The 15,094-nt window shown below is 43.8% G+C and overlaps 1 protein-coding gene across 1 annotated transcript in view; it reads right to left on the reverse strand.

The window, feature by feature from the left end:
- Positions 1–1,391: 1,391 nt before the first annotated feature.
- The window catches only part of LOC146207742 (cytochrome P450 302a1, mitochondrial-like), a 79,309-nt gene continuing 65,606 nt past the window's right edge, over positions 1,392–15,094 (reverse strand). Inside the window, exons 8-11 of the mRNA XM_084590176.1 lie at positions 12,453–12,622; positions 8,044–8,122; positions 3,918–4,124; positions 1,392–3,251 (exon numbers count right to left, since the gene is read on the reverse strand). Of these exons, the coding sequence (XP_084446302.1) occupies positions 3,138–3,251; positions 3,918–4,124; positions 8,044–8,122; positions 12,453–12,622 (570 nt within the window). The 3' untranslated portion in view covers positions 1,392–3,137. The remainder of the gene's footprint in view (positions 3,252–3,917; positions 4,125–8,043; positions 8,123–12,452; positions 12,623–15,094) is intronic.

Here is a 15,094-nt window from a genome sequence, read left to right on the forward strand (position 1 = left end):
CTTGCTGCGCTCTCGCTTCAAATATGCCGCGGGGCGAGAAGGGGTTCACCGTCAGGGCCACGGCGCGCCGTGCTGTCTGGACGTTCAGCGCATGTTAAAACACGTCGCTTCTGTCCCTTTGGTACGGCTCGCCTCCAGTGCATTGGTGCTTTGCAGAGAAGTATCCAAAGTTTGTGAAGGAGGCGTTCGCCGAAGAAGTTTGGCGTCCGGCTGAATTTCTAGGCGGCTTTGGCCAGGCACAACAGCGGACAATGCTCCTCACAAGCTCCCGCAATGCCTCGTCGCTGGCTGCTGGCACGTACGCGCAGCAGGGTGTGGCCGCTACGCTTGCCTGGCGGCCGTATTGGGTACTCCGTTCCTGCAGGGAACGTTCCATGCTAGTAGCTTCTCTCGCGAAATCTGCGACAGTTCTTGGGGGGTCGCGAATGAGGCCAGCGAACAACTGCTCCTTCACCCCGCGCATGAGGTGCCGTACCTTCGTTGCCTCAGGCATGGTAGGGTCGGCCCGATTGAAAAGCCGCATCATGTCCTCGACAAACATGGCCACACTCTCATTTGACTGTTGAGACCTTGAACGAATTGCAATCTCTGCATTTTCTTTGCGTGCACTCGAGCTGAATGTTGTAAGTAACTCACGGCGAAAGGCTGCCCAGTTGACAAAGGATGCCTCGTGGTTCTCGAACCACGTCTTGGCCGAGTCTTGCAGCGCGAAGTACACATTCATTAGCTTCCGCTCGTCGTCCCATTGGTTAAATGCAGCCACACGGTCAAAACTGGCCAACCAGTCTTCCACATCCTCTAACCGGTCACCATGAAATGATGGCGGTGATCGCGGGGCGAGAAGGACGAACGGTGGGGCGTTGCTGGAAGGCTGGCTTGTCTGGCTTGTCTGGCTGCTCGTCGTGGATGTCATGGTTCGTAGCGGGGTGGACAGCGGTTCAAACTCAGGTTGTAGGCCTCGCAGGCGACGGCTTGCTTTATGGACAGGAGTCGCGTCCACGCGTTGCTGAGCAGCGTCACTGACGTCTTCGGGGGCAACGTACATGGAATCTTATCCTGCACAATCCACCAAATGTCACCAACACACGTAGCAAGCAGCACAACAACCGAGCTGGCCCTTTTTAATCAAGCGAAAACTCGAGAGAGACGAGGATGACGCTTAGCCACGTGCCAAGCCATTCGGCCACTTGGTGGCGCCAGAAGATGGTCAGCAGTGTGGCAATATATATATATATATATATATATATATATATATATATATATATATATATATATATATATATATATATATATTATGAGCGTATCTGTCAAATCTAAGCATATTTCTCTAATATTGCAATGTGTAGCTATTTTCCACCGTTCTTAGAGTGCTTAGAGTGATTATTGAAACATTCCAGCAGAAAACACAGTTTATTGGCGCCAATATTCTTCGTGTCCCGAAACATTAGAACAATACAGACAATCATTAGCACAGTGATATCGTCTATTTAAGATGCATCGGAATGCGTGTTTTAAAACATAGCCACTAATTTTATGCAGTAGTAGTCTTGAAGGAGTAACCCGGAAGGAGATATTCACCGAGAATTAGTCAAATTAAGTAAAAGCACCCTCAATGTACAGAAAAAGCCTATTTATAAAAAGGGATGGTAAAAGTTGTACATTCCTTCGTGCTCATGACATTTCAAAATCACGCTTCAATTCATAACCTAAGCGCAAACGACACACACAGATCTTCACGCAACCTCAAATAACCATTACAAGCTTTCATACCATGAAAGAAAAAAAAAATGGACTCTTTCATTTGATTGTACTTTTGTTCGAGACACACATTTGCGTCTCAGAAGCCGTGGTCGCAGTATCGCTTTCCTCGACCCATTAGAGTATTATTCATAATAGTAGAATTATTGCTGTTATTTTTATTAATAATATTATTAATATTATTATTATAATTACTATCATTACATTTTCCTACTTTCTTGCAGGATGCCTCCACGAATGTGACAAGAATAAAGCTTGGGATATGACATGCAGTAGTCAATAGCAGGGCACCAGTTTGTGCAGCAAAAATATTCTTACAGCCTACTCGAAAAAAAAAAAGAAGAAAAGAAACACTCTGTCATGGAAAAACGGCGGCAGTCAAGCATGGTCGCGACCGCCGTGCAGTGTCCACAGAGAAGGATAATTTGAGCAGTCCGTCGTGTTTACAGTAAGAATGTGCGTATGAGCGGTCAGAAGAACATTGAAAGCAAATAAAACAAAAATCATATCGAGGATTCAATATTACGCGTAACGCTCTGCGTTTTGCATGTTGCAAGGTTAAAAAGCAGATATATCTCCATCGGTGGAGTATGAAACAATGCATCGGTATCATGATAATCCTATATATGGTAGCCTGGATTTGAAAAACATGAACAATAACACTAGTAAGCACAAATTGGCGAGGTAAATGAAATGAATATTCCATGACAAAGGCGAACATGGTACGTATGTGACAGTCGTGCTTGTAAGAGAGAGAGGGTAGAGGGGAGAGAGCGAGAAGAAAGGCAGGCAGACTAGCCGGAATTGGTTCCAAATTGGCAACCTTGAAAGGGGGGAGGGGGGAAGGGGAGGCAACGAAATGAATGGAGAAGGTCACAGTATGCATGAAAGGCTTCGTCCAATAACACTGTAGGCTTGACTCACATCACTGTGCGAAGTGCGAATGCGAACCATCGCAGCGTGTCCATTATTGGACGCAAACGTGGTACATTCAGAGAACGGTCAGTATATATTCCGGTGTCACGGGATGGAAAAAGACCACTTTGCGATTCGGCACTACGCTGGGCCCACGTGGGTGGTCGGTGGTCAGTTAGTTTTTCTAATCCGTAACTTGCAAGTGTGAAGCCCTAAAAGAAGCCCCTTCTTGATGCCGTGTCACTTGCAGGTGCTTTGAGATGAATGTCCAGACGGCGTTCGTTATCAACGATCACTCACAGCTGCAATCAGCAGGTCATCGAGAGCGGAGTTTTTAATGGAGGCACTTTCACTTAACTTTTCTTCGACTTCAAGCACTCATCGTGGAGAAGTATGATCTGAAGTTGTCCGAGTACTTTTCGCAACGAAAGTGGGTGCCAGGAGACGTCCTTGCTTTTCTTGGCTCACGAATCCCGGTCGATGAAAGTCATCCTGAGTGGCTTGTCCGGCACATTGATGAGGCGCGTGAAACAGTCGAGATCCTCGTGTTTGTACTCCAGAACGAAGTTGCGCACAATCTGCAACAAAGCAAGAAAGCAGAATTGTCGGTTCTTGAACGTTTATTTTCGAGAGGAAATTCGAGTGAGTTTCCTGGAGTTTGCTTATTGGAGTCGTCGCTCGCACGAACTGGATCATAACGCTTTTCAAATTGTTACTTGTGTAGCGCATGAGGTGCTCGGTAATGCTTACAAGCTCACCTAATATTCAGTTCCTGGGCATTACTATGGGCTGAAAGTGTACAAGGTGACGGAATCTTACTTCATGACCGCGCGGATTATGTAAAAGATCTCAAAGTCAAAAGTTATTTATATTAATTAACAGGAATTTTCTCCTATTCAAAAAAATAAATATAAAACATATCCACCTTGTACGTATTAACAATATCTCATCTAATCGGCCTGTCACTGAATCAATAAATGAATAAAATGAAAATCTCTGCTGCACTGCAACCACACCGACAGCTCACACCTGCAGCTTTAAAAATTTACCAATTGTACAAAACTATTTGCTGCATAAAATTGGCAATCATTTTATTATGTAAAATTACGTAGTCAATCAGCCAGTGAACTATTTAATTACTTTGCTGACATTCAACAAGATCACTATTTTGGCAAGTCGATACCATAACGAATTGATCACAGATACTTCAGGGACCGGTTGAAAAACATGAGATTCACTCTCACCCTAGCCACCAGAAGACACATGACGGTTTCGGCGAACCGCTTGCCGATACACATCCGGGGCCCGTAGCCGAACGGCAGCAGTGTGAACGGATGAGCCCGCCCACCCTCGGCACGCTCTTTGAGCCACCGCTCTGGTCGGTACGTGTCGGGCTCGGGGTAGTTGCTTGCTTGGCGGCATGCCACCTGGTTGTGCATGATCAGCACCGTCTGCGTGAAGCAGGATAAAAAGGACAGGCATTGAAAGGAATCTAGAGGCGTTAACGTTGTGAGCTCTTTACACTCCGGTAAGAAACTTGAACAGTGACACCATGCGCTGTAGGCGCAATCCTTGTGAGCAGTGGTCGAAAAGTGCACGAGGCACCTGGCTTTATGCTCACGCCCACTTGGCTTGCGCACTCAGCTCTACTTTTGAGAAGCGATTGTCTCTCACTTGAGCGCTTTAAACAACAACGAAAACAGCGCTTGAACGTGCTATCTGAAAACTACGCGATTCGGTTGTCTAGCAACAAGTTTCAGCGCAAGTGTCCTAGGAGTGCTCACTGAAGCTGTCGTTGGGAGTATAAAATGCCTTGAATAGCCGAAGAAATGTGTGATTTAAAAGAAACGATCAGCTATTGTAATGTATCTGCTGTTCATGCGAACTTTCATCTTAGCTAGGCGCTATTCAAAGGGCTAATATGCAAAATTTAAAAGCAAACATCGTCAATAACGTCCCTACAGCACTCGACTGGTTGCTTTGCGATCATGTATAAGGAGCGAGAGACTTTAGTCAAGCACGCAGTTAGGTACCGTCGGCGCTGATAAAAAACAGGAAACATTCAGTTCAAATGTGTTTTGTCATAATTAAAGTTTTATTTATTTGTATAATGCGAAAGAATCAATAGGGACCACGTCGTATTAAACTCGTGCATGCGCATCTTTTTGAATGCGGAATAATTTTTTGTTTCTTGAGCGGCTGGACAGGAATTGTGGACAGAATTTGCGTGATAGAGCATGTCCGCATGAACTGACAGTTGAGAAAAACATTGCCGCCTCTGTGTTCCGAACCAGCATCAGAACGATCAGATCAGCATCTCTGCATGGCTCTGACACGAGAGCACTATACTATCGCCGCACTCGATCACGACTAGTGTAAAACTGCAATACAGTTTCGCGCTGTGCAGTGAACATCGTCGCCCTAATGAAGCTCCAACTGCACAACTTTTTTATTTAAATTAGGTAAAAACACCCTGCACATAAGCCATCTGGCCAAGTGAGGCCGAAGTCCGCTAGCTTAGTGCCGGGCGAATCCGCGAGGTGGCGTTGCAGAACTCGCAAATTTTTTGCATTACTGCTTTTAAGCAGACTTAACTGCACCCATGGAAATTCTAGAGCTAGACGGTTCAAGACAATTTATCTTACTGACAGCTCGTCGCAGATATCGCAATGATGTATAAAAGGACGTGGAAGAAATACAGGCTATTCTTCCTCGAGTAATAGCACCACAAGTTGATGGCGGTTTTGACTGACCCCTGTACTAAGGTAATCAGTTCGCATATATACATGCAACATCTTTCAGCGTGTGATCGTGCTTTATTGTCGGATTAGCACCTCACATAAAATTCGGCCAGCAGGCGAAAGGCTTTTTTGATTAGCTTTTCTCTTGTTATCGGTAGCCCTTTAACAATGCTACCCAAACTGACATGGTTCCGTGCAGCGAATTCTCCTTTTTGAAAGCTATAATCCACTCTTTTATCAGTGCTAAATTAAAATAAACATGAAATCTTTTGCTTTAAAATATGCACGTTTCATTGCAAGTCGTGGGAAGCGACGGTTACAATTAAATTTTCCAGCTTATCTGCCTAAGCACTTAAAATCACATAGAAGAGCTATAATTACTGATAGGGAGGCAAATCTAACTTCTTGTGCATGGGTTCAGTATATAACGCATAACTAAGCAAAACATGCACAGGCTATAACTTTATTTGCTCATTTTCCAAACACACACCTCCGATAAAAGGATGAAGCATCTTCCTGTGGAGGCAACAGTTTCGGTGCCAGATAGGTTTTTATAGAGTTGTAGAGAGACGGCAGCATACTAGGCTCAAGCATAAGTGCAGGTACGGGAACATAAACCGCGTTAAAGGCCCACTGTCCACCCTCCGGTCGAAAATATTTTCTTCCCCGGTGACTGTGAGACTTCGCCCCTGGAACCCGCAAAATGTTTTTGAAAAGAGTAACTAATAACGCAGTTACAGCCACCTCAATCACCCGATTCTATCCTGCCTCTCTCCTTCCGTTCCCTCGCAAAGGTTTTTCACTCTCCTGCCCGAGGTCGTCTAGCCTCCACAATACAAATTCCCCTTCCTCCTCCGCGTTTGGCGGGAGGTGGGGCGTGGCTCTCCGCGAGCGCGAAAAAAAAAAAAAAAAAACGGTCGAGGGAGCGCGCGCCGCTGGATTCAGTCTGGCCGTGGCGAGGGAAAAGCGCGCTGCGAGCGGTAGACACCCATCCTTCTCCCGTCAGTCAGCTAGACGGACCAATGGACGTCGTTCCCGATACGTACGTCGTTATCGGGGCCCGTCGGGCCAGCGCAGGGAGCGGTGAAGCTGGCTTCTCAAAGGAGAGCATGAGGGAGCTTTGAATTGTATTTTCGATGCTTTGCGGCGCGCGTGTCGCTGTAGAATTTTGCACAGACTATCTCCGGTACCTGATCGAAACACTGGGCTCCTTTTCTTAAAAGGGCCTTCCCTGGACAGTGGCCCTTTGACACCAAGACAACTCACATATACAGTATACATAAATGAGTTGTTCGAAATAAACAGGTGTAATATTGTAGGAAGACTACAATATTGCCCCATTTATTTCAGAGCAAACAACGTTATACATGAAGTCAACGGTAAATAAACCGATATGTTAGCGACATTGAATCCTACTCCGCGCCGAAGTCGTTATCTCAACAAAACGTTTTCTGTCACGCTTTCCAGGATATTTATTTTATCTCATTCGCAAAGCAGTCTTTCATTGCGAAGGAAGCCATGTTCTCCGAGATCAAGGTTTCAAGGTCCCATTCGTCTGATGCCGTTATCTTTTAATGCCGTTAAATATATGGGCCCGATCGCTGGTTCGCGCGTCTTCTCACGAGACCACGGCGCCATCGGAGCCCACGTAAAATTAATCCCCTCCTCAGGTGATGTGCTACGTGATCAGACAGGAATCGCCGCAATTAACGACCACGAGACGACGCTAGGAACCTGTAGCCCTTAGGGGCGGCGTCGCTTTCGAAACGGCATTTTCTTTCGCAAGCAATCTTTATTTTTAGCCGGTTTGTAAACGGTACTTACGACACAAGATACACCAGGAAGATTTCATTCTGCTCACATGTCTTAAAGGTCTCACATCTTATCTTGCTTCCTATCGAACTGAGGGGAAAAGAGAAAGGGTAATGGTATTTCCACTCTATGCCTTTTATGTGAGCGATTCTGAAATAAGGGAGGTGCTCATGCAAGGAAGAACTGAATGCAAGCGGACGCAGTAGTGTGAATAATTCCCCTTGCGGCAGAATTCAGTGACATATAAACCTACTTTATAAGAGAAAATGTGGCCTGTGCGGGACGGAAGATTGGCATTGAATGCACGTTACCCTCTTACCCCGCTCCCCTTTGCTCACCGATGGTGCATTGTGTATGCTTCACTCGTCTTGCTACCCACCTCGGAGAAATGCCTCTCATCGTATGCCACCTGGTGGCATTGCCGGCGACTGGTGGGCGACGAATTACCCTCTCATCTACCTTTACGTTGGCGGTACATACATAACGCTTCAAGCGCTTCTAATAAAAAAAAAACACAAATATTTAAAGCACCAGCCTCACCCCATTTTTCCTTGGGAAAAAGCAGAGCTTTGATCCCTCCTGTATTTTTGTTTTGTTTATTTAGTCCTCGTCGGTTACACTAATTTTTTTTTTAATTAAACAACTTGCACAAGTTCCTACTCCAAGCCAGCTTTTAGCTCATTACTGCAGTTCGAGGTAATAACTTCGTGAGTATCCACGTCAAGTCAATCAAGAAGGGAGAGTCTTACGAACCGAGACAAGTGCTAGTTTGCTACAAAAGTGCACCTTTAAACGGCTTTTCGTGGCTCCAACTTACCCCGGCGGGAATATTGTATCCAGATAGAACGATGTCTTCTGAGAGGACCCTGCCCACTCCAATCGCTATCGGGCTCAATCTTGTTCAGGGTACGCATGAAATGAAACCAAGAATGAGGACGCAAAAAAATTCAAATGAATTAATTCGTACAGTTTCAATATAAAACTAAACACTAATATTTATCGCAAACATATTGACACGATAAAAATTAACACACGAAGAATGCACCAACGGTAGCTGTGAACAAGATAAGTCAATTCACCTACAGCGCACACGGCACCTTCAGACAGTTAAAATTTCGGCAACTTTCTTTATTCAGGCAATTCATAATTTCTCAATTTTTTTTTTTTATGTGGGCGGCGGCAATGAAAAGCAGTGTACAAGCGTGAAATTTTCTCAGCATCCGCTATATATTAGTTCTCTCATATTTAATTTTTTATTTTTACGTCCGTGGTGAGACATTCCGAGAAAGGGAAGAAGGTCAAGAGGGAAGTACTAATACGTATACGTTATGCTTTCAAGGAAAGGAACAGAAGTGGCACCTTGTATACAGGTACAATTATTGGTTTAATGGTTATCGAGTATTACAGGAAATATAAACGGAAAGGAAGCAAACAAGGAAAAAAAAAAACATTCCAGAAAATAATTTTTTTGCTCGTACACCACTGCTGCAAGATGCAGAAAGCAATTGTTCTGAAAAAGAAAAAGTGCAATCAAAGGCAGTGACATGCATTTCATTATATGCGGAATAATTACGGCCAATTCAGGATTTGGTATTGCTCGCTTCAAAGTGCCGCCAACAGCTCAGGACACAAGAGGAATTATTACACAAAAGAGAGAAGAACGTGCCTGCAATAATGAAAATAAGTACAATGCTGACATCGGCAGCAAATTAGCATCGAAAATTGGCGCTCCAAGCCTCGATAACGTAAAGAAACGAAAATATTGGGCTGAGATCATTACCACCTAACGAGCTGCATATTATTTGCAACAGTTTAAGAAAAAACTTCAAAGTTCCTGCGTTATATTTTTGATCGCGGGCCTTGAACAGTCTTGCGTCGGTTTCTGGCCCACAGCAGGTTATAGTGCATATCTCGACTCGCCAAAGTGGCCAAATGCGACACAAGGCGGTATTAGAACAGCGGATAGAGAGATGAAGTAATTGCTCTTCACCCCTGTAGCGTATAAATAAACACTACGTTTTCATATATAATTTTCTCTTTATAATTCTCAAATCCTGTAATCAGTCGAAAAAGATACATTGTCCCTTCACGTCTCGTCGTTGCACCCTTGACAATATCATCTCAGATATCCAATTAGTATTCTAGCTTAGCTACATAGCGACAGAAAGCACAGCGTTTTCTTATTCCAACAAAAATTTGTTATTTTTTTACACTAATGCTACATATATAATATCCATAAAGCGAAAAGAATGTTCTTTGTGATGTGCTGATATCAGCGCAATAAAAAGAAAAGAAGCAAACACAGGCGAGATAGAAATATAAGCAAGATGACATACTGACTCTACGTCCTCCTCGATATTCGCCATCGCACGCAGTAAAAAGTGCCTCTGCCTCACCCACGCAGTTTCCGTTCAGTGCGTGTTGTCCTGGATGACGTATATAAAGCTGTGTACACATAGCTTACAAACTTAAATATTCGGCCGAGTTATAGACTTTATGCAAACTTCCTCTGAAGAAAAACTTGAGATGAGCCTGATACTTTTTTTTTTTTTTTTTGTTATCAGATCCTATGATTTCCGCAAAGTTCTTATTCCTTTCCTTATTCCTTTCCATCTGTACGTTTACCGTTCTCGGACTCGTCTAAATTTAAATCTCAGATTCTTTGCGCCTTTTAGTACAGCAAGAAAATATGCCAAATGCTTACATATTTATATGATTAACCCACCTATGTTCTCAACACTTTGCAGGTTTTTTAAAAGGTTCTTATGTTGTATCGAACCTTATTCGTAAATTACATGTGTAATTATACACCGACCTCTAGTTTCCATTAAAAAAAAATGAAAATAAACAGTTCATGCATGTTTTCCATTTGAATCAAGACTTTTCTTTCCGAAACTATTTTGCTCCGAATCACGCGGTTTCTTAATATCGTTTTATAGTTTTCAAAGGCCTAAATGATTCCCAACATGAGAAAAAGAAACGCTGAAATTATGTTTCTGGCTGTGGTCTCGTACATCAGGTAACGAAGAGAGCTTGACTTGGCGCCGGGAAAGGAAGTATTTTTGCGCGTGTTTCTGTGTAAGCAACTTTTTTGTCGCCCCAATAAAAAACGCTACGTTTGATGTCTATATATACGGCTGCAGCCGATGCGACTCAATTGCAGTAAATTTGTTCACTTTCGTTAATGCAGGTTCTGCACTATGTATAAATTTTTTTCCTCTTACAGTAACTCAACATTAGTATATGCCGGTTTTCCTGTAAAATATAGTTTTCTTTTTTGCGCGATGACCCTTTTGTTGCCTTTTTATTTTATCATTTATACAGTGGGCGTAGTTTTCACAGGAAAGCTGGCATTGGCGTGGATTTAACGCGAAATAAGGAGGCAGCAAAGAAATAAAAAGAGTCTTGTAGACCCACGGAGTCGAGCTGCGTTACGATCACGCGACTTCGTATCAAAGGTGTAACTTCGATTACAATTTATTATTAGAGCAATTGCCTTCTGCATTCTACCACATCTTCACAGATCGTCCTGCTTACATGCGACAGCAACAGCGTTATACTAGAAAAAGGTTTTTCATAAATCTCTCATATCCAATTCATACGTAGTTGTGAAGAGGAAGTAGTGCACGAGAAACATTCCAGGCAGTGGCACCGTGATCGCTGCGCGTGTTGCACCTGACTGTGTTCGCTGTCGCTGTGTTCGCCGCTGATCTGCCCAGTCCTGCTGATCGAGTCCTGCTGGTCTGCTCAATAAACTCCCATCTTACAGTAGTACATTTGACGACACGAAGGACTTATAGCAACAGTAAAACATAGGTTACGAGTCATACGCTTATTAGAACTATAGAATTGCACAGCGCGCCATAAATAAGGACACAAGATAACACACGAACGCTGTATGTTTCGCTCGTGTGTCTCGTTTCTTTCCTCGTGCCCTCGTTCGTTGTGCGCTGTTCAATTATGTCATGCAGCACCAACATGCCCACACTGCCACGTTAGTGAGCTTCATTCCTAGAGTGCAAGCATTTCGTTAGTTTGCGCTCTGTGCAGGCGCGGATAATTAAACGCGAACAGAGCACGCGTTCGAACAGTTTTAGAGTTGCCCAATTGAAGCAGATTGCTGTGGTATGTTCAAGCTGCTGGTAAACACTAGTGCGCTTTCTAATCGACCAATACGGTTTCTTGATGCCAGACAGGAATGGAGTGATAGCCATTAGAACTGAACCACGTGCTTCCTTTACTTACCTGCGCACGTTTACAGCTGGTTCGTCTGGTTAACATCGTTGCACTTTACTTGTTTCTCTTTGTATAATTATAAAAAGTCGGGAACTCAGTAGGAAAGCGCTATGGCGCGCATTTTTCTGCATAACTAAATCTCTTCACTAATGGCGAATTACATCGGTCCATTGGAGTTGGGCGAGCGAGTCGAGACAGAGGGACCTAAACCTCTACAGAGCTTGGTCAATCAGCAAAACGCGCAAAGCTCGCGGCGGAAGTAATGTTCAACCAGTTGCGGAAGTTGAGATCACACCCGAGGGCAAAATGTGTTGCCACTGATAAATAGGCGGTGCACCACACTCTGAAAATTGCGTTCTCGCTCTGTTAACGCTGTTACACTTTGCTTAATAAAAGCACATGGACACTATCGCGCAAAAAAAAAAAAAATACAATGCCAACTATACTCTGCCAACTGCACTCTGCCCACTATTTCCTAAATCACTAAGCGCAGCCCAAAATTCCCACAATCCTTGGCAGTGACGACGCCACTGACAGAATTTCCCGCGAGATCCGTCCCTGATCGGCATATCGACCTAGAGCACTCCGACATGAGTTGCACCAAACTACCAGCCGGATGCGCCCTACCTACCTAGTTGACCAATACAATTTAAAATAGCCTTCACAAAAGCAAGAAAAATTGCTCCGGCACGACCAGTGGAAACCGCCGTAAGTCATTTAACATATATATTGCGAGAAAATGGCGCTCGTTTAGTCTGCCGACAATACATGCAACGTCTAGGAAAACGTCAGCCACTTTGAGAACCTGTTCCGACTATGCATACAAACTACTTCTCGCACTTATAGCCCACTTATTAAAAATAGTTCCTTGCGCACTACTGAACAATAAATTAAACCCCTCAACTCTTCGCAAAGTAGGTGGGAATCTGATTAACAGCTACATCGGCAATTTGGGAGCACCGTAAAAGAGACGCATAAATAAACACCAACCGAAGGCTCTCTTTGATGCAGGCTCTGAGGTACGATGCTCCCTGGAGTTGTTGGACGCTGAGCTTGGAGTCCTTAGCAGGAAGCAGGGAGCGTAGCTCACGGGCCAGTGTGTCCTGGCAACGTCCGTTGGTGGCCAGGTGATAGAGGATGAACGTGGTGGAGTAGGCCGTCTGGAACGGTGGATGAAGCACGGTCAGAATGGTTTAACATGTCCTGCTTTTCTTTCAGCCAAGAACTTAGCGATAAATGAAGTAATACTACATTAAGGGAACGCCCAAGCTTCGACTTAAGTGTAGACGCAGTAGTGCCTTTAAGCCGCCTCTTTATTCTGCGTTTTTTTTCTTTTTTTCAGGTTGGTTCATGGGGAAAGGAAGAAACCCCATCTGTTTCGCTTCTCGGCGGAAATCTACAGTAGAATTCGCCGCATACAATGGAAGGTGCATACGTCGTCTATTCGAATCCGTGTCGCAAATCAGTCTTTAGCTTCACTAGCAGGTTGATGTTACATGGGAAGCGGAATCGTATGACACCGCAACGAGCGCTGCACAAAAAAAGGGTTTTGTCAAAACATTGATACGAAATCCCGTGTGCGCAACGGAGCTCGATTCCGTGGGTCTGCAGAATTTTTTTTTTTTTTTTTTTTTCACTTTCTGCTGATTTTCGCTCTACAACCCCGCCGATGCTGGCTTCACTGTGAAAATGCCGCCTACATTCTGAGTGAATATATATATATATATATATATATATATATATATATATATATATATATATATATATATATATATATATATATATATATATATATATAGAATTAGGCGCCAACGTGCAAAACAAAAAAACAAGTTGAATATCTGTCGTCCGCATCTCCTTTTACAGCAGGATTATGTGACTTGGTAGCGCGAGCTTTTTTCCGTCAAAACCTATTTTTTTCCGCGCACTGCTTGTCTTTCTTTTTTGTTTTACTTTCGTTGCGGTAATCTAATACTAGCACGTACAACGCGGCGCACTTAGTATGCCCCCATACGCTTCGCGGTAAGGTTTTAAATTCCGGACATGGTCTTCCGCATGCACTCTCTCCAAATGTCGTCTTGTATACTGAGACATTTTTCAGGCTAGTTAAACTCTATGAGGACGTCGGTAGCAGCTGCATCCCTGTAAGCACTTCCTCAACGAAATTGCTCGCAGAATATAGCGACCATATCTTTGCAATCAGACCATAAAAGCCGTAGAACCGTACCCATCGAGGAAACTCTTTAGACACAACAGCAATACAGCCAAATTACCGATTTTTCATGGTGTGCTTGTGCGTGAATGTGTGCGTGCGTACGTTCGCACTCATCAACTCGCCTATACTCACAAAAGAACGCGCAGTTCAGAGCAGCGCATCCGGTAAGCGACAGATGTTTCTTACTCGTCGTTTTATCCTTAGACACTGGCTCTCTTTTCTGCCTTTTCCTTTGCCTTTAAGCATTATAGTTCCCTTTTTAGGGAATTCCTTACATGCGCAGAATTTGTACTTGACGCTTTGAGTGCTGCTGGTTGAGAGCAGAGCCACCTTCGCGACCATTGCTGCAATGACGTCATGAGGTTTCCAGACGATAAGCAGGTCGCAACTTTGAATGATCATGGCATTGGATATGACAAAGAAAATATCACAGTCGCCGTTTGCGTAGACGCCCGAAAGTTCCTTGCTTACATTCGAAAGGACGTTTTCTCTGGTTGACATTGGTGCATAAACTTACGACCAATCTCAAAACTTAAGCAAAATTGACTACTAGCAAACTACAGGTGTATCAGAGATCAAAATAATTTGGGCGGAAATGATAGATGAAGAAATTAATACTTAATGGTATACGGAAGCATAAATCAAAACTACTATATTACTCGCATGATATTCACGTGCACGTCTCCAGAATATGCTTCCCTTGCTCAGCTCAACAATGACAAAATTATTATGATTGTTTAATTGCGCTTGAAGTTCAGCTAATTGAGCTTTAGAAAAGCAAACACGATTCTACTTGGCGATGCAAGGAGCCTAATTGGGTCATTCTTTTTTGAAGCGCTTCATAAAACATTGTTCTCCTAGTGCTCGGCAGTTAGTGTTATACCTTCTATGAAGGAGGTACGCTTTCGACAAAAGTTAAACACGCTAAAAAAAAAAAAGAAAAAAAAAGGATTTCTGAGGAAAGTGAAAAATTAGCGCAGCTCTTTTTATTTTCTTCGTTCCTACGACATAGACGGGGAGAAGCTATCTTACTACAAGGCGTAGTCTGGGTTTGTAGATGTTTTACGTATTTTTGGTGTTTTCAACAGATTTTTCATTAGCCGGCAATACAGAGTGCGGGCTTGAGGCATAAAATGCACCATCATTAGTGCATACTGCAGATCTAGCTAGCATGCATCTGGCAATGCAAGACTGCAAGATGGAAGCATCATAAACCCCGCCATCCTCTCTGGAGACACGATTTCGGTGTGGCCCACACCCACCGACCGACAGAGTTTCATACTTAAAACGGCTCAGCCATCGATTATTAGCGACTCGATCCTCCAAATGAAATAAACTGAGGAAATCGAGCAAATAACCTTTCTATACGTAACCAGTTGGCAAACAGCGCGGTACAGAGCGCACCCAAACGAACGCC

This window comes from Amblyomma maculatum, chromosome 1 (genome assembly GCF_055883805.1).
Source record: "Amblyomma maculatum isolate TAMU_Amacu chromosome 1, ASM5588380v1, whole genome shotgun sequence".
In the NCBI taxonomy this organism is placed as follows: domain Eukaryota; kingdom Metazoa; phylum Arthropoda; class Arachnida; order Ixodida; family Ixodidae; genus Amblyomma; species Amblyomma maculatum.